We start from the raw sequence: 19,410 nt of genomic DNA, 5'->3' as shown, positions 1-19,410 counted from the left end.
AAAATTTAAAATGTATAAAGGAAGGCTCCTAGCTAAAACCCTTTCCTAGTAGGTAGTTAGCAGTCTGTACCACTACTACTGTTATGTTATCCTCTCTAAAATGCACATGCATGCCCACTCCACAGCCAATAATTTCCAGTGTGCTCTATTTATAATGGTCATGAGTAATAGGAACATGGGAACTTCTTAGAATGGAAAGAGGCCAGACAGGGATGTGTAGGACCATCTATTGTTGGACTCAGGAGTAGTATCCGACAACACTCTTTTCTCTTTCAACTAATGCCACTTAAATTGTTGTTCCTCTTCATCTCCCCGCATTGTAGCTCTTGGTAATTTATTTCACATGTTAACTTTTCATCTAAAAGAGAAATTCTGCTTAAATGTGGTGGCTGTCTTGTTTTGGTACCAAACCCTTTGTGCTTGTTGAACATAGTGTCAGATACAACCATTGCACAGTTTAGTGCAAACATTATAAGGTGACAATGGCAGAGGTCTTTCCTGAGGCCACATTAATAATTGAAGCCCCAATTCAGAACAGCATTTAAATGTTCTTCAGTATTATCCCAAACTGTGGCCTTTATACCTTATGACCAAAGCACAACCCTCCCCAGATTCGCTCTGGTCTGATACTATTTTATTACTCTCTCTCTTGAAGATACCTTGCAAGACACAAGTTTGTATGTTTAATAGGAAAGTTGAATCTGATTAGTATAGTATCAGTGGGAAGGCAAAAGCAACTAATACATTACATGGTGGCAAAGAAGCAGGCTTGGATGAGTGCTTGAAGTGCATGCTACACAAAGTATTCTGATAAATTTATATTAACTTCCTGAGACAGTTGTTTTCTCACATCTAGCTGAACCTTCCATTGCCTATCGTCCAGTCTGGGAACATGAATGATCACCAGCTATAGACTTTGAATACTGCTCAGACCAGCCAGCTGTCTTTAAGATCAGAGTCAGAACAATTACTCAAACTCCAAATTACTAGCTGCTCTGCTCAAAAAATGTAGTTTTTGTAATGATCTCTCTTGGACCAATAAGGGTCTGTGCAGAATCAATGACAGTATGGCTGTGCTCTTCCAAGAAGCTCTGGAATAAAGACATCTGGGGTTCCATTTTTTTGTATCTACGATTTCCATATAAAACCTGCTCAGCTTACAAGCAAAAAGAAGTTTCCCGTTGTCGAGGGTTCCATGCATAGTCCCTTTTGGGTGGCCTACTTTTGCCAAACTGGCTCTCCTCTGTTTAACTCAGAGTAGACCAGTTCATCAATTTAACATAAAATAATTATTCAGCCCCTAAGCTCTGGGCTTACTGTCTTCCTTATCTCCCATTTGTTTACTTGAAAACAGCCTGAGATAGGGCTATTGTCCCTCTGCTGTCCCAGGCCCGTCTGCTTCCCCTTCTCTCCTGCTCTCTTTCCTTTATAGCTGGGTGTGTTTTCCTTATTGGTCCCATCTGTGGGGGCTTGTCTCCATGACTGGCAGTTCTGGCTGCTATGCTGCAGCGCAATCAGCCTGGCTTCCTGTGGGCGGGGAAGACGCGCGCTCTCTCCCTCTCTTCTACCTAGGTTCCGTGTGGGGTTTGTAAACTCCATGATACTCCGCCATCTCCCACTGCCAGCCCTGCAAACAACTTGGACTGGAGAGAATCATGGCTAATATTATAGGTCCTGCAGGTTAAATTAAGCCTTTGGTTACAACTGTGCAACATTCATTGCTTACAGAGGATTTCTATGCATGTAGTTGATTGGGCCTGACGCTTGATACAAAGTTTCTTAAAGATGCAGAAGAAGGAAGAGCATTCAGCTCCCTTTTTTGTTAGTTGTTTGCTCTGCAGAGCTAACAGGAACAGTTAAGCATTATTTTTGTCACTAAAGTTGGCTACAAATTCAGCTCTGCCTTTGGATTCACACTGGTTAAAGACCTGTTCAGTAGAAAGCTGATACCGGCATGTGGTCACTTTTCAGACTAGAAATGCACTTTAACCAGCAGCAATAGCTGAAGAGCACTATTACATCTCTTAAATTGAGTTCAGACATTACTTCAGAATGGAGGGTAAAACAAAACTGGCCAACTGAAAAGAAAAATAGCAGATTTTAAATTAAAAAAAATAATCTAAACCTTAAATGCACGAAGGATAATTATTAGTGATGGGTGAACCAGTTCATATAAAAATGTGAACTTCTACTAAGTGGTGGATTTTTCACCCTTTGAGATTTCAGATCGAGACTGGATGGCTTTCTGTGAGATATGCTTTACCCCAGCACAAGTCATTGGGTTCAATACAGGAGTAACTGGGTGAATTTCTCTGTTCACACAGGAGGTCAATCTGCATGATCTAATAGTCCCTTCTGGCCTTAACACGAAAATAAGAAATTACCCAGACTGTTGCTCCGTACATGAATCAAGGGTGAACTGAGCCTTTTTGGATGGTTTAAAGATGGGGTAGTGTAACTATATATTTTCATTCATGCAAATCTCTGAATTTCCATAATGCACTTGTGTCATAAATATAAAGGGAAGGGTAAACACCTTTAAAATCCCTCCTGGCCAGAGGAAAAACCCTTTCACCTGTAAAGGGTTAAGAAGCTAGGATAACCTTGCTGGCACCTGACCAAAATGACCAATGAGGAGACAAGATACTTTCAAAAGCTGGGGGGAGGGAGAAACAAGGCCGCTCTCTCTGTCTGTGTGATGCTTTTGCCGGGGACAGAACAGATTCTTTTTACTTTATTAAAATTCTTCTTTTAGGAACCTGAATGCTTTTTCATTGTACTTAAGATCCAAGGGTTTGGGTCTGTGTTCACCTATGCAAATTGGTGAGGATTTTTTATCAAACCTTCCCCAGGAAAGGGGGTGTAAGGTAAGGGAGGATTTTGTGGGGAAAGACGTTTCCAAAGGGGCTCTTTCCCAGTAATATACCGGTTAGACGTTTGGTGGTGGCAGCAATAAAGTCCAAGGGCAAAAGGTAAAATAGTTTGTACCTTGGGGAAGTTTTAATCTAAGCTGGTAAAAGTAAGCTTAGGAGGTTTTCATGCAGGTCCCTACATCTGTACCCTAGAGTTCAGAGTGGGGAAGGAACCTTGACAACCTGAGATGATGAGCTGAAGTGTTGGTGACCCATGGAAAAAACCCGTCTTTCCAGCTTTATGGGATGCAATGTGAGACACATTGGAAATCTTGTGAGCAGACTTGTCCTCGCAGTATTTCCTAGCCCAGCAGTGCAGACTCGAAGGGGTAGGATTTGGAAAAGCACTTTAAATTTGGTCGTTTTAGCCAAAATGAAGTAATAATTGGACTAGATGCTCAGCTCTGATTTGGAGTTATGCTGAATTATAGCAGTTAAGGATCTGGTTCAAATCTTGTTTAAGAGCAACAGAATTAAACAGACCTGAACTAAGAATAAGTCTAAAATCCGAGAGCAAACCATGAATTTAGTAGTGTAACAGATTCACACCCCCCTGCCCCCAGCAGCTAAGCAGTGTAATACACAGGATATAAGAGGTAAACTTTAATCAGACCCAAGTGCTTGGTAGAAATTAATAGGCTTCCACAGTATACAGTGAGAGCTTTTATTACTCCCTAGAAATATATACTCCTTACCATTACATTTAATATTAAATAACAGGCTGGCAGCCGGTCAGTGTCTGATATATTGGAGAGAACAGTTAAGGATGACAACAGTCACCATGGAAAAAGTGACACCATGTATGGCCATCCCAGAAGCCCAGGTAGAAATTCAGATTTAGCACTGTAGGCTTTCTGATGGTGTAGTACAACTTCATTCCAGAAGCAGCGCACTCAGTTAGAGGGGGACCAAACCTGCATTCATTTGGTGCAGGAAGCAGCATTGATAGTTCCATCTTTAAGGAATGGTCATTAAAGTGAGGAAAAAGCTCTGAAGCAGTAGGTATCTCAAAGCATACCCATAGAAGAACACCTATTGACTCCAGCCATTCCATGACTTTTGAATTATTCCAACATATCTCAAAGGCCCTTCACTGCGGGAAAGGAAAACTTTGAATTAACCTGGAGTATCAGCATTAAACTTTCTTATTTGGAAGGACCTTCACTGTGTCCTTGAATTCAGATAATTCCATTTCCTTTAATCTTACCTCCCACAGATGCATAGACCATTATGAGATTTTTTCTTTACTGTCCGTTCATTACCTCTGTATCATTTTACACTGCACAGCCAGAATTCTGGAACATTTGGCAGGTCATTTACATTTCCTGTTCAACAACAAGAAACTACACTTTATCCTAACCTAAATCCTGATGTAACAATAACCTCAGAGAATTGATTTTTTTTTATTGCCTTCTTAAATGTGCAGCTATAGTACTGAACAAGCATTTGTGGAATATAGAATTAGCTTGCCTTACATAGGCTTTTCACTTGCTTATATTTAATTTGCTCAGTGTCGTCCACCCACACCATGTACGTTATAGCAGTGTTCTTAAAACGCTATATTTGTATGTGATAATGGAATTGATCCTAGTCCCATTATCGAAGGACTGTTCCTAAAACCCCCTTACTCAAGGGGGTTCAAATGAATCGTTAGCCCCGCCGAGGCTATAGCTACCTTGTGGAGCCTATGTCGACATAGCTATGCTGGCAGAGCCCCCTATGGTAGATGCAGTGTGTACCGATAGTTTTTCTACCGGTGTAGGAGCACAACCTCCCTGAACAACATTGTGCCCACAGAAGCACTGTTCTGGGGATTTTGTGGTTATAGCTCTGTCACTGAGGGAGTGTGTGGGTTTTTTTGTTTTTTGTTGTTGTTTTTTTTTCAAACCCTGGCCAACATACCTATAACAATAGAAGTTTTCAGTGTAGACCAGGCCTGCTGTAATGATACAAGGCCTACACACTACAGTTAGGGTTGCCACTTTTTGAATGGCACAAAACTGAACACACCTGCCCTGCCCCACTCGCTCCATCCCCTCCTCCCTCTGTTGCTTGCTCTCCCCCGCCCTCACTCATTTTCACCAGGCTGGGGAAAGGGGTTGGGGTTAGGGTTCGGGGGCAGGGGGGAGGATGAGGACTCCAGCTGGGGGTGCAGGCTCTGGGTTGGGGCTGGGGATGTGGGGTTTGGGGTGCAGGAGGGGCTGCAGGCTCCCGCTGGGAGTGAGGGCTCTGGGGTGGGGCCGAGGATGAGGGGTTTTGGGTGTGGAAGAGGGGTTCAGGCTGGTGCGGGCCACAAATGAGGAGTTCAGGGTGTGGTAGAGGGCGTCGTACTGAGGCAGGGGGTTCAGGTGCGGAGGAGGAGGTGAGGACTCTGTCTGGGTGCAGGATCTGGGGTGGGGTGAGAGGATTGGGGTGTGGGAGGGGGTGCAGGGTCCAGGCAGTGCTTGCCACAGCTACCAGGGAGTGGCCACCAGGTCCCTGCAGTGCAGCCCCTAGGCGCATGGGTGGCCAGGGAGGCTCCATGCACTGTCTCGCAGCCACAGGTGCTGCCTCCGCAGCTCCCATTGGCTGCAGTTCCTGGCCAATGGGACCTGTGGATCCAGCACTGGGGCTCTGGCCGCCCATGCTCTTAGGGGCCACAAGGACGAGGTGGCCACTTCTGGGATCTGCGCAGAGCTAGGGCAGGCAGTGAGACTGCGTTGGCCCTGGGTCCCCGTGACACCGCCGTCCGGACTTTTAGCGGCCCGGTGGGTGTTGCCGACTGGAGCCTCCAGAGTCCCTTTTCGACCAGGCATTCCAGTCGAAAACCAACCGCCTGGCAACCCTAACTACAGTAAGGGCTTGCAGCGTGAGGCCCAAATAATACTAGAGTATTTCCATTACTAACCCAATACATCATAGCTGACAGTTACTACCACAGAGCATTAGTGCTGTGTGCTGTCTGTAGAATATGAAAGAGGAGCGCTAATGTAGCTTTCTGGAAGCTATTTGTATGAATTTTCCTTTACTTTAGAGAACTGATCTGTTGTGTCAGTAGAATGGAGGTCAGTGACATATAAGTGAACATGCATCAAATGGCTAGTTAAAAACATTGAGGGAGGGGGAATATCAAAGCTAATGAAGAGATTGTTGTCATGTGCTGAACAAAGCTTTTATGATCTTATAGTTTGCTTGGGGGCAAACATTTAATTTGTTTCCTTTTTGCAGCTTACACAAGCTTTGATAGGTTAAAAACCTTGCGTTAGGTTATAATAAGCCTCCTTCATAGTGATGGCCAGTGAAATTGTTTGCCAAGCCTTAGATTTGCCTCTTTCTGTTGGTCTTTTAGCCTTACTTCTTATTTATATTTCTTCCAAAACATGTTTCTATTTTTCTGTACAATCTGAGAGTGGAAGCTTATTGTTTAAAATGCTTTTGATTATGTGACAGTAGTCGAGATTGTCAAATCAATCACCCCCATAAACCTTTAGCTTTGTCATTGTGTGTCTTGGTGTGTTTTTACCAGCATAGACTTTTGTGCCTGCTGGGACATATCTTTAGTTGTTCTGGCTATGATAAAAAATGAAATAAACAAATGAATTTGATCTCGAGCTAACAAGTTGCCAGTAGTTTATCGGTGTTTTGCTTTTATTATGGAAGTTAAATAAAAGAAAAACACATCAAATAGGACGCTTCAAAGTTTGCTGCCAGGTTTGTGTGTGGAAAGAATAGAATTGTTGGTAGATAACACCACCATTTCTTTCAAGCTGCAAATAATACGCATTTTAATATGGCTAAATGTATACATTTAAGGACAAAGAATGTAGGTCATACTTACAGGATAGGGGACTCAATCTTGGGAAGCAGTGACTCTGCAAAAGATTTGGGGTTGCGGTGGATAATGAGCTAAACATGAGCTCCCAGTGTGATGTTTTGGCCCAAAGAGCTAATGTAATCCTGGGACTCATAAATGGGAATCTGGACAAGGAACAGAGAGGTTATTTTACCCCTGTAGTTCATACTGGTGCAACTGCTGCAGGAATACTGTGTCCAGTTCTGGTGCCCAGAATTCAAGAAAGATGTTGATAAATTGGAGGGAGTTCAAAGAAGAGGCACAAAAAATTAGATTAGAAAACATGCCTTATAGCTATAGACCCAAGGAGTTCAGTCTATTTAGCTTAAGAAAGAGAAGGTTAAGGATGACTTGATTACAGTCTGTACCTACATGGGGAACAAATATCTAATAAGGGGCCCTTCAATCTAGCAGGAAAAGGTATAACACGATCCAATGGCTGGAAGTTGTAGCTAGATAAGTTCGGATTTGAAATAAGACGCAAATTTACTGGTGAGAGTTATTAACCATTGGAACAATTTAGCATGGGTCGTGGTGGATTCTCCATCAAGTTACAATTTTTAAATCAGGACTGGATGTTTTTCTAAAAGATCTGCTCTAGGAATTATTTTGGGGAAGTTCTATGGCCTGTCAGGTCAGACTGATCACAACGATCCCTTCTGGCCTTGGTATCTAATCTATCTATCTATCCTAACTTTTTTTATCCTCAGTCTAACATAATTTTCTAATATTTCAATTTCCTTGATGAAGGAATGTGGAGGCGGTGTGTGTGTGTGTGTGTGTGTGTGTGAGCAGAGCTTTGTATGGACAAAAAAGGACAAGGTAATTACTTGCCTTTCATCTGACTTGCTCAGGTGTATCGAACAGAGACAGTTTAGAGAATGTCAGTTCCTCCTAAGTGGGTGGATGTGAGGTTTTTTTTTTCCATCCAGCATTTAAATCAGGGATTCCTATGATGCAGCCAGAGGGCCAAATGTGGATCCATGGCCCAGGACTATTGCCTCTGTAATTGTAAGGAAAAGAGAGAGCTCCATAATTAGAACTCAAACATCAAGTATTTTCTATTAATCCATCAAGGCAAACCGTGAAAATACAATGCTTATTTGTATTTTGATGGTCATTTATTCTCTGATGAAAATGATGCACATTTGTATGGAAGCTGAGTGCAGCTTTAGGAATGCAGACAGAGATTGCCAAAGAAGACTTTCAAATATTGGGCCCCTGGATCGAAACTGCAACTTTAAAAGAACTGAAGTGTGGCTTGTATTATACCGTCCCCATATTAACCCTAATTTTAATAGCTGTTTGGATTTCTGGCATAAAGAGAAGCAATAACTTCTGTTTATATTAGATGACAGTCAAAACCAATTGTGATGGGGCAAGGCCAGATGGCTATAGAAAAGTAGTGGGAGATAGATACATTAGCTCCAGGCTAAACAAATCCCTGGTACCAGGATAAGTTAAATGCAGCTGCTCCAGGTCAATTAAGACACCTGGGGCCAATTAAGAACTTTCCAGAAGGCAGGGAGAAGGCTAGGTTGATTGGGACACCTGAAGCCAATCAGGGGCTGGCTGAAACTAGTTAAAAGCCTCCCAGTTAGTCAGGTGGGGGTGGATGTTAGGAGCTGTGGGAGGAAGTTGTGCTGTTGGAGAGACTGAGTAGTACACACCTTATCAGGCACAAGGAAGGAGGCCCTGAGGTAAGGGTGAAGTGGAGCTTGAGGAAGTGGGGGCTGCTGTGGAGAAGTAGCCCAGGGAATTGTATGTGTCATGTTTCTAAAAGGTCACCTACCATAGCTGATACTATTAGGGTCCCTGGGCTGGAGCCCGGAGTAGAGTGCGGGCCTGGGCTCCCCCCTTTGCACCCCTCCCCCCAATTAATCAGTGAGACTGGGAGACAACAAAGACTGTGCAAGGGAGGATAGATTCTCCTCACCTCCCTCTCTGGCTTATGGTGAAAATGGCTCAGTAGACTGTGACCCTTGTCTCTAGAGAGAGAAGGGTTACATGGAGGGTCACAGTGAGCCTCTGAGGCTAGCAAAATCCACCAGGGACCCACGGAGACAAGGACAGATATATATATAAAGGAAGTTCCTGCTAGGAAGATATAAATGTATTATTTGCAGGCAGGATTCTTAAAGGGGGAAAATTGTAAAAGGATTCTATTGTGACAACTGTGTGATCACTCTAGGTTACCTTTAATATTAAATGGAGCTTTATAAATTAGAAGTCTGTACAGACTGGCAGCCCCATCTTACATACCTGTACTTTCCTGAGCAGCCTCAGAGAGCTAGATTCTGATCTCATTTACTATAAGGTAAGGAAGAAATCAGCATCCTGCCCATTGACTTCAGTGAGTGCCTGACCACACGAACAGTGCCTTTGATGTTAAGGAGACTGCTTGTGCAAATAAACACGACTCATGTGAGTAAGGATTTTCAGGCTGAGGCCCCATCCTGCTAAGGCCCCTTCTTCTTGCAGGAGAAGTTCTTATTCATGCGAGCAATCCTGTTGGACTCAGTAGGACTGCTTGCATAAGTGTTGTAGGGCTCTTTGTGTTTGACATTTTGAGGCCCAGATCCTTAGCTGGTGTAAACTGATGTCGCTGTGTTGACGCAAATGGAGTAATGGCCATTTCCACCAGCTGAGGTTCTACCTTTTGATTCTGCAAAATTACACTCCCATCATGAGTGCTCCTTTAGAAATTAGGGTGGAAGGCTTAACTTCACTGGGGCTACTTGGTTGAGTAAGGGTTTCTCAGTATACAGGGGATATCTTTATCATTTTAAACCCTGTTTCTAATAAAGCCATCTCTCCTTATCCCAACCCAGGTGCTCATAGTGACACACAAAGAAACCACTATCCGAATAACAAACATTCTTGTATGTTCCAATACACAACATAATCAAATAACTCACCCCTTCCCCTTTCTGGGAACTTCATATCTTCATCTAATTTTGTCTCTAATTTGATTCCCCTTTTACTCAACCACCCCAATTTTGTGAGCAGATTTGAGCAAAATTCACCACTTCTCCAGGGGTCTGCAAAATGATTTGGTGCCTGATTCAAAGCCCATTGATGTCAATGGAAGTCTTTTTCTCTTGACTTTTGGTGGGTTTGCTGTCAAGCCTGTTGACATGCCAGCTCAGGTAGGGGATATCTAGACAGAGGGTTATCCCAACTGCCATGGAAGACTGTACTAGCTCAGCCATGAATTCTTTGTCAGGATCACTGGTAGCATGACTTGTCTCTCCCTGGCTTCTAATAGCTCTGTTACTTCTATGTATACTTAAGTGATGCTAAAGGTCTGAAACCGAATGTGAAATACCCATTGTGCAGTGAAGCTGATGCTTTGGAAGAGAACCCCTGTAATTTTCCAGTTCATTTTGGTTTAATGTGTTTTCGCTGTTTCCTATTCTCAGGTTTCAGAGTAGCAGCCGTGTTAGTCTGTATTCGCAAAAAGAAAAGGAGTACTTGTGGCACCTTAGAGACTAACCAATTTATTTGAGCATAAGCTTTTGTGAGCTACAGGAGCTGTAGCTCACGAAAGCTTATGCTCAAATAAATTGGTTAGTCTCTAAGGTGCTACTTGTTTCTATTCTCATAACTTTTAAAATGAAAAATGGCTTTTCAATTAATACAAATATTTTGTTTCCTTGGAATTTTATTTTTTTACTAAATAGCAAAAGTAGAATTTCTCAGAGGTTTTTTATAACAAATTTTAGTGAGAAACTTTATTTAAACTTTTATTTCTTGGGAAACTTCAACAATAATTTTGAAAAGCTTCTTGCAAAAAGTTTGGCATTTATGACGGACTCTGCTCATTTTTTGTCTTCATTGGATTATTTCTTCCCTTTGTTGCTTCTACACCTTGCAAATTTTCCCTAAACTTTGTAGCACATGATAAAGTGTGAATCCCACCTCTTCCTCCTCCTCCCCCCCAATGTGACATTTCATCCTCTTGTCCCCCTGCTGAACTCAGCCTGCACCTGGTCACGTTCTTGACTAAGCACGGCTTTGTGATCTGCCCAGTCTGACACTGGAGGTGCTTCTGTTTTGAAAGGAAGAAGACAACTGGTGTTGGAGTCTCAGGAATTGTCTACACCCGAAAGGTAATTCAGATTTAAAGTGCAATAGCTATTCCAGAAAAATTCCATGTGTAGACAAACCCAAAGGGGTTAGTCTCCAAAAGCCGCTCTTTTTTTGGAGCTCTTGTCCCTATCTTCAGTCCTGCCAGCCTTCCTTCCTTCCTCACCACTGCTGCTTTTTTCTTTTCAAATCTTTTCCAGACACCTGTATATTTACTTTGTGGTTCATGCTTCTATTGGCAAGGCAGTAGGCAGACCCTTCATACATTGGGCAGGTGCTATCAGTTGCTGACTAGCTTCCTCTCTCTGCTGCATTATAGTGGCTGTTCTGCAGGACAGGTTATACAGCTCTCTTCCTTTATTCCTTCATAGAACGCATAGATGGCAATGTCTGCAAGACAAAGAATTAATTGGAACCAGAGTATTTTCAGAAGAAAGGGGGATAACATTTCAGTCAGGAGGAAGGTACAACCCAGACCGTGGCAGAGAGAAGCTTTAGTAAAATAGTCCAATTGAACCTCAAGAGTTCTGATCTGGCAAACAAACTATGTGAAGACGGCACAAAGGGTTCATCTCAATTCACTTGTATCTTACCATATATAATGCTGTGTAACAGGCCTATAGACTGTAGGTCACATCCCCTTCTAGTTTCTAGTTCACATGAGCTGGTGGTCTCCTATGGCTGCTAGCTCAAGCAGTAGACGTCTGTTCAGGTGGTCCTGGCTTCAAACATTGCTGATGTGCCATAGTGGAGGTTCTTGCAACTGCAATCCAGGATCATAAGAAAATACTGTATCTAAGCAATTGTGGGATTCCACCCAGAATAAGCATAAAAATGGGAAAGATTCTTAACCAAGCAAGATCCCTTCTTAAGAGGAAAATTCAATCCATAAGCAAGTGTAGGTTTCACCTTGTCACTTAAAACCACCATGCAGGCAAACCAACAGGCATTCACTTTTTTTTTATTTCTAAGATCAGATTCTTGTGAGTGTTCACATTTCCCATTGCAGCTGCAAGAGATTCACAGAAGACTGGGATGGGGATTGGCCCAGCATTAACCTTAGCATTTAATATCTTCCCAAGTTCTCTGCTGTCAGGGCTGTATGTTATACCTTTGAGGTTAGAATCGGAGAGCCCTTGTGTGGGCTTAGAAACCTTTCTCTGGGGAGGAAAATAGAGGGAGCTTGAAGATTTCCCTGTAACTCAGAAAAGTGAGGTCTCGTGATGAACCCATTATCATACGGAGGGTTCAGAATGAATGGCGAATAACAATGTTTTGTAAGGCTAATTAGTTCTCCTTTCAGTGTAAATCCAATGTAGCTCCGCTAACTTCAGTGGTGTTACTCTGGATTTACACTGGTGTAGCTGAGAGATTGGCCTGTCCATGTTAATTTTTCTTTGCATAACAGTAGCTCTGAGGGACATGGCCCCACTGTGCTAGGTGCTGTATGAACAAAATATTAATGTTCGTATGAGAATTTTGATGGGAAAATCCTCAGGATCAGAAGCGTCTCTTTCTCACTATTGAATGTAAAGAGAGGAGTTTAATGATCTATGATTATTACTTTTTTTTTTTATTCACGGCTGCTCTGTTGAAGACACCCAGTACGAGCATGCAGTGCTAACTCAGTTGTGTCTGTTACAACCCTAAAGAATTCTTCCTGGTGAACTTTCTCCAAGCTAGTGTACTGGCCCCAAACCTTGGGTCCCACGTGCTCCTGGTTTGCTAGGGCTGGGCAGATTTTAGTTTCTGGCTCTGGGCCAGTAGGCACACTCCAGGTACAGACCACATGTCTGATACCCCTCTTGGTAGTGGGGACCCCACAGTAGAAGCACCAGCTCTCCCAAGCCTCTGCAGTAGCTGTTGAACTCTCCTAGAGTTTCACTGAAACTGTGGACCCTCTGGTGTAGTTTCTCCCTTTGGGGACTGTGTGGCAGTGAAAGCAAAGGACACACAGACTCTGCACAGGAATTTGTAAACACACACACACTTTACTCTTAGACAGCACAAGGGCTATACAGAGCCACAAAAAACAACAAAACCTGCCTGCAATCCCTGTCTGTTTCATCACTAATCCAGGAGCCCTTTGGCATGTGGTCAATGTCTTTTCCAAGTGGTCCAGTATTCCTCCTTGTCGCCTCTGGTCCTGGCGTGCTCCCCACCCTCTATGCTAGAGTGACTCCTTTTCGTAATATTGCAATCCCCTTTGTCAGGTGATCACCCCTATCGGCATCAAGTGATCTGTTGCTTGGTTAAAAGCCCACCTGGGAAAAGTAGTTTTTTAATTTTTGTTTTTTGTAGTAGTTAAATAGCTAGCTTATGTGCTTAAGGGGTTTCTATTTGAATGGAAGAACATCCAGGTTAATGAGCCTTGATCGCTTTCCTTTGTTAGCCTTCCGCTGGCTGCAGAAACTTCTCCTGACACCACCTGAGGTTTGCTAGGGCTGGGCAGATGGGGAGGCTGCAGGGCCAAGGTGAAGGCCCAGAACCATTTTACAATCAAACTGGCATTCACAAAACAAACTGGAGTTCGTATTTTTGCTATAGATGTATACAAACCTATGCTAACCTGTCACCATCTCTCTTCTCCCTTTTTTGTAGGTAACCTCTTTGTCGTCAGTCTGTCTGTAGCAGACCTAGTAGTAGCGGTGTATCCTTATCCTCTCATCTTGAGTGCCATTTTCCATAATGGATGGACGCTGGGAAACATGCACTGCCAAATCAGTGGGTTCCTCATGGGCTTGAGTGTCATTGGGTCCATTTTTAACATTACAGCCATAGCAATCAACAGATACTGCTACATCTGCCACGGCCTGTGGTACGATAAACTCTTCAACCTGAAGAACACCTGCTGCTGTCTTTGCCTCACCTGGATACTGACCGTGGTGGCAGTTGTGCCAAACTTTTTTGTTGGATCCCTGCGATATGATCCCCGGATTTATTCCTGCACCTTTGCCCAGACTGTAAGTACATCATACACCATAACAGTGGTGGTGGTTCATTTTATAGTCCCCCTGTCTATAGTGTCATTCTGTTACCTACGGATTTGGATTTTGGTGATTCAAGTCAAGCAGCGGGTAAGACAAGAATCCAGGCAGAAGCTAAGAGCGGCTGATGTTCGGAATTTTTTGACCATGTTTGTGGTTTTTGTCCTCTTTGCCGTGTGCTGGGGGCCGTTAAACTTCATTGGTCTTGCTGTCTCTATTAATCCTTCGGAAGTAGTGCCAAAAATTCCAGAATGGCTCTTTGTCCTGAGCTACTTCATGGCCTATTTTAACAGCTGTCTCAATGCTATGATATACGGGCTTCTCAATCAGAATTTCCGAAAGGAGTACAAAAGAATACTACTGACTCTATGGGCTCCGAGGTTGCTGTTCATCGACGTGTCGAAAGGTGGGATGGAGGGACTGAAAAGCAAGCCCTCCCCAGCTGTAACAAACAACAACCACCAAGCCGAAATACACTTATGAAATCAGAGCAATGCTGTGTATTCTGGGGTACAGTTGTGTATATAGTATGCAAAAGCTTTTCTACCTGTACATTTAAAAGCTGATATCACGGGGCCCAATACCGCCAGGATTTACTCATCCGAGAACTGGGTCCGTTCCTACACATGGTGTCTGAGTGCCTTACTCACTCACAGAAGTACAGCTTTGAGTAAGGATTTCCAGGATGGAACCCACAGGCTTTATTTTTTCTATGCCATTTTTCACCACGTGCCTAGGTGACTTTGATGCACTTGCCACACTGCTTCTCACAGATGGTTAGTACCTAAGCATTCAAAGCACATGTAGATGCAGTTGTAGTTGAAACTATAAGACCTGGCAAAATTAGCCCTCTATTTTGAATATTTTTTCTAATTCCATCCTTTTAGCATTAAGTAATGCTGAACCAAACGTACAAGATCTGAGCTATAAACTGCATGACTAACTTTGTACCTTTTTAGGTTAGTAGGATTAGTCAGTGGTCACATAATATGGGCATGATGGCTTCCACTGTCTCTTTAGGGTTTAGTAACTAGCCAGTATGAGATGCAAGGCAAGGCAAAAGCACTGTTTTTGATTGAATCTATACAGATGTTGAGTACACTTGCACTTCCTTTTCCAGGCCGTGAATAAGAATACAACAAGCGACCTAATCTAATTGCAGAAAGAGGTTCCGAGCCTAATTCTAATTTTAGGCAATATTCAGTAACGGCCTGCATTCATTCCAAACATCTCTCAGAAGTCCCTGTCATGTGAATGTAATGAACTGTAGCAGAATCCCATCCTTTTAATTCAGATGCCAACTTTTAATAAATAAATAGAAAGGAGAATTCAGTGAAAATAATATTTGCACTTGCAGACAAAGGCAGAAAGAAAAGGGAACGTTCATCCCAAATATGTCTCATTGCGTGTGCCCATTACATGAATGCAATGAAAAAGGCAAGTGGAGAGTTTTTTCCTTCTTTTTACTCTTGCACAGAGTCACAATATGTAAATGGAGGTGTGGAAGCTAAGTAAAAATATTTACACGCCCCAAAAAAGAGCGGGAACATACTCATTTAAAGCCCGAGCTCTGCCCCTTTGTGGTTGCTGTCAATGCACTGCAGTATCGTGTAGGTCCGTGTTACAGGCGAAATATATGCACAGTGGGCAGAGTTGAGGCTTCTTTAATTGGTGGAGGGCTTTGTCTGTAAATGTGAATTTTTTTTTTTACCCTTAGACCAAATTGAGTTCCTTCTTGAGGTCTTTTAAAAAAACTGGTAGCAGAACAAAAAGTGAACTACTCCTGCTCTCAAGCAGTCCCATTAAATCAATGGGGAAAAACTCTGCTGTCAGTTATAGGGTGTGCTTCAGTTCATACCAGTAGAATTAGGCTGGCTTTACGTGGGTGTAACAGCGACACTGAGCCTGCTCCTGTTGACGTCAATGGGAGCTACGCTGTTGATATTGGTGGGGGCAGTATCTGTCCCTTATGGCAGTTTAGCCCAATGAGACTAGTCACATAAATAAAGACAGAAGGATGTGACCTGGTCTCTTGTCAAAGAAAGGACCCAATTCTGCATTAGTGAAATATATATTTTTTGCCATTCATGTCAGTGGGAGCAGGATTTGGCCCACAGGTCTGATCCTCTGAGGCACAAAGGCCAAGATTTTTCAAAGATTTAGGCACCTAATGGAGACAGGTGCCTAGTGGGATTTTCAAAAGCACTTAAGCAGGTTAAGCACTTCATTCTCATTGACGTTAATGGAAGTAGGGAGCTTAACCTGCTTACGCCCTTCTGAAAATCCTACTAGATGCCCACCTGCGTCTGTAGATACCCTGAATGCTTTCTGAGAGTTGCTGAACATAGCTCCCACTGAATTCTGTCAGGGAGAGGACTTGGGAGAAGTTGTCCGTTGAGGGACGAAGTCCAAAACAATGTACACAGCACATCTCCTCCTAAATAAGCAATAAGCTGTTCTGTGGCTTGGCTTATTGCAATACAAATTGTATTTACAGGGGGCTATGACCATGTGGTACTGCACATTTTCAGACTCTGTCTCAGCCACTTCACATGATAATTGTGTTTTAAATACTTGATACAATTATCTCATAATAGGAGCTAAACTGAGTCATGTTTTTAAAAATTGGCCTTTGGCTCTTCAGAGTATGGCCAAATAAGGGTATCTGATGTGGGAATTGGTCCTTTTCGCTTCAAACAATACCCATCTGAATGGATTTATATTGTTCTATGCAAACAAAAAACATTGAGTCAAACTTGGATGCAAAAAGCACCAAGGAATTCGTAACCACAGGGTTGAGAGTTCAAGTTGTACTCGCACAGCAAGTTCTGTTGCGCTGTGATTATCGTTTCAACTGGTTTGCAATTAGTTGTTCATTAGAATCACATTTGCAAATAATATCCTTAAAAAGGAGCATATTTCGTTTACTAAGACAATCGTATGGAATCCTTTAAAATTTGCCAAATGTCTCCAATTCTCTGTGCCCCACTACTGAGATTTGATCTCCTGGATTCTTTCTCTTGGTAACAGAATGTTCAGTGAAGGCCATGTGTTTTTTTTTGTTTTTTTTTAAAGCTTGCATTTTGCATTATGTCTTATTCGAAACTCATCAGAAATAACAGCCAGTCAAAGTCAGAATAGAACTTTTTAACGCCAAAGACACTCCCGAGATTTGACTGCTTGGGATATCTGATCTAGTCCTGTAGCAACAGGACTGCGTTATGGAGCCCAAACTGCCTCGGTGGAACAGCACTCCAGGCCTGGGCTGTAGGAATTAGAGGTGGCATACTCCTATGCATCGAGAACAGTTACTGCTGACGTGAACTAGACAATGTGACAGTACAATATTCTTGCTGCAGCCAGTGAGCACCCTCAACTCACAGTGAGGTCACTGAGAGCTGCAGGTACTCAGGGCCATATGGGGACATGGTAGGTATCTACTGCACTGCAACTGCAGGTCCTTTAATCAGCTGGGCAGCACCTGATGAACACAGGGTCTGATCCTGCCCCATAAGAGTGGGATTGGGTCCCTTAAAGGAACTTAGCGTATCCTACAAAATGTAAACGTCACTGTAGTGCAATCATTTCAGAAGCACTTTGCGTGTCTCAGTGTAAGTTAAGGTTGCCTGTAAATGACCACAGTGAGGTAGCAGCCGTGGTTGGGACCTTGAGCCAAGCTGCACTGAAGTTGATGTCTGCAACATAAAGCAGGTTAAAAATGGAGAGTTCAGCTTTGAGGGGAGAACCTGGTGCCATGATGCCGAGGGTGCTTGGAGGTATAGATTGACTCTCATATTAAATTCATTTAAGAGTGCCCCAAGAAGGAGTTCCTTGTTTGAATTTCTGGTTATGGCAGCCTAGAAGAGACTGCTAACTGGGTGCCAGGAGCTTATTTGTTAACATTTGTTTACTGGAGAAAAGGGAAATGGATCTTAAATTGGGGATCCTGAGGAAAAGTCTGTGTTTCCCTATTGGAATCCAAAGTGGGGTTTTGAAAGTGATCCCACAGCTTAAAAGGAGCTGTGTCAACTGTGGATCTGGCCTTGAGCCTTGGAATGTGAAGGTCGTATTGGGATCTCCCTTACGCCAGTAATAAACCATTTACTCTGGATTAACCCTGGTGTCCCTGAATACTGAATTTGGGCCATAATTTTAAAATTGCCATAGTAGCCATGAGTGAGAGAATTTATTGCCATGAAGGGAGATGAATCTCTTGCCATTTGATGATGCCAATGAATGTTTAATCTATTTAAGAAGAGGTATTTATATACAACTCTATACAGTGTTTCCATTTCACCATTTGGCTAAGAATTCTTCACTTTGCTGATCTATTGCTGTATTTGTTCCCTTTATCTATCAAAACTGTAATATAACATTGGATTGTTTCTTCTTTTTTAGCAAATATGTTTTTTGAAATAAATATCTGAAATGACTCCTTGGCTTTTGGTTATGACTAGAAAGCAGATTGATATGAACAGGTACAACTGGTTAAAAGTGGGAACTGAATTTTTCCAGGACGTACATGAGCCTTGACTGCGAAATTCCAGTCTGGAATTAGAACACCCAAAAATCTGGGGAATGTCTTCAGATCCCTGGTTATGGTCCAAGTCCACCTTCAATACAGGAGGATGTTGGGGAACAGGAGTCGTTATGCAATGATGTCTCATTCATAAGTGGGGTGGGGAACTCCCTTGCTCAGAACTACTATTGACTGGGATGGCTCTGGGGCCCTTTGCCAGGTGTGTTTGTCATCTAGTTGTGGGATGCCGTCTACATCTCTTTATTACCCATTTCTTGTCCTCTCCTGAGAGATACTCTATAAAATTATCAATATGGCTGCAATGGTGCAGAGGAACCCTTTTATAAAATAGCAGAAGCAGACTATAAATTGTGCTACTGACAGATTTTTTCAGAGTTGGGATTTAGACCAGTGTGTTCTCCATGCAGTAAATGAATATTCACTATCCTTCTGGATGTGAAAACAGGCATTCATACACTAGGTTATTAAATCACTAGTGAGGTCTTACACAGGAGTCCTGTATAGTTAGGCAGGATTATTAAATTATCAGTGTAAACTGATCTTTCTGCCTGTAAGCATGCTGGCATCCCTGACTTCTGTTAAAATCTCTAAAAATAATGCTATTTCTTTTATTGAATTAAAAATTATTTCATGGTTTCTGTATGCATCACTCTGGGATGTATTAGCAGCCATGTGTGGGCAAGACATGAGAAGTAATTCTTCCACTCTACCCAGCACTGATATGGTCTCAACTAGAGTACTATGGCCAGTTCTGTACATCACGCTTCAGGGAAATGTGCACGAATTGGAGAAAGTCCAGAGGAGAGCAACAAAAATGATTAAAGGTCGAGAAAACATGACCTGCAAGGAAGGATTGGGAAAAAAAAATTGGATTTTGTTTAGTCTGGAGAAGAGAAGACTGAGGGGAGCACATAAGTCTTCAAGTACATAAAAGGTGGGGTGATAAATTGTTCTCATTATCCACTGAGGACAGGACAAGAAATAATGGGCTTAAATTGCAGCAAGGGAGATTTAGGTTAGACATTTGGAAAACCTTCCTAACTGTAAGGG

At 42.7% G+C, this 19,410-nt stretch overlaps 1 protein-coding gene across 1 annotated transcript in view; it reads left to right on the top strand.

Annotated features, from left to right (window-relative positions):
• The window catches only part of GPR50 (G protein-coupled receptor 50), a 70,086-nt gene extending 55,783 nt beyond the window's left edge, over positions 1-14,303 (top strand). The window contains exon 2 of the mRNA XM_073358717.1: positions 13,435-14,303. Coding sequence (XP_073214818.1) covers positions 13,435-14,303 — 869 coding nt within the window. The remainder of the gene's footprint in view (positions 1-13,434) is intronic.
• The last annotated feature ends 5,107 nt before the right edge of the window (positions 14,304-19,410 follow it).

The sequence above is a fragment of the Lepidochelys kempii genome, chromosome 9, assembly GCF_965140265.1.
Source record: "Lepidochelys kempii isolate rLepKem1 chromosome 9, rLepKem1.hap2, whole genome shotgun sequence".
Taxonomy (NCBI): domain Eukaryota; kingdom Metazoa; phylum Chordata; order Testudines; family Cheloniidae; genus Lepidochelys; species Lepidochelys kempii.
The sequence above is the reverse complement of the archived record's forward strand: the minus strand, read 5'-3'. Positions and strand labels throughout refer to the sequence as shown.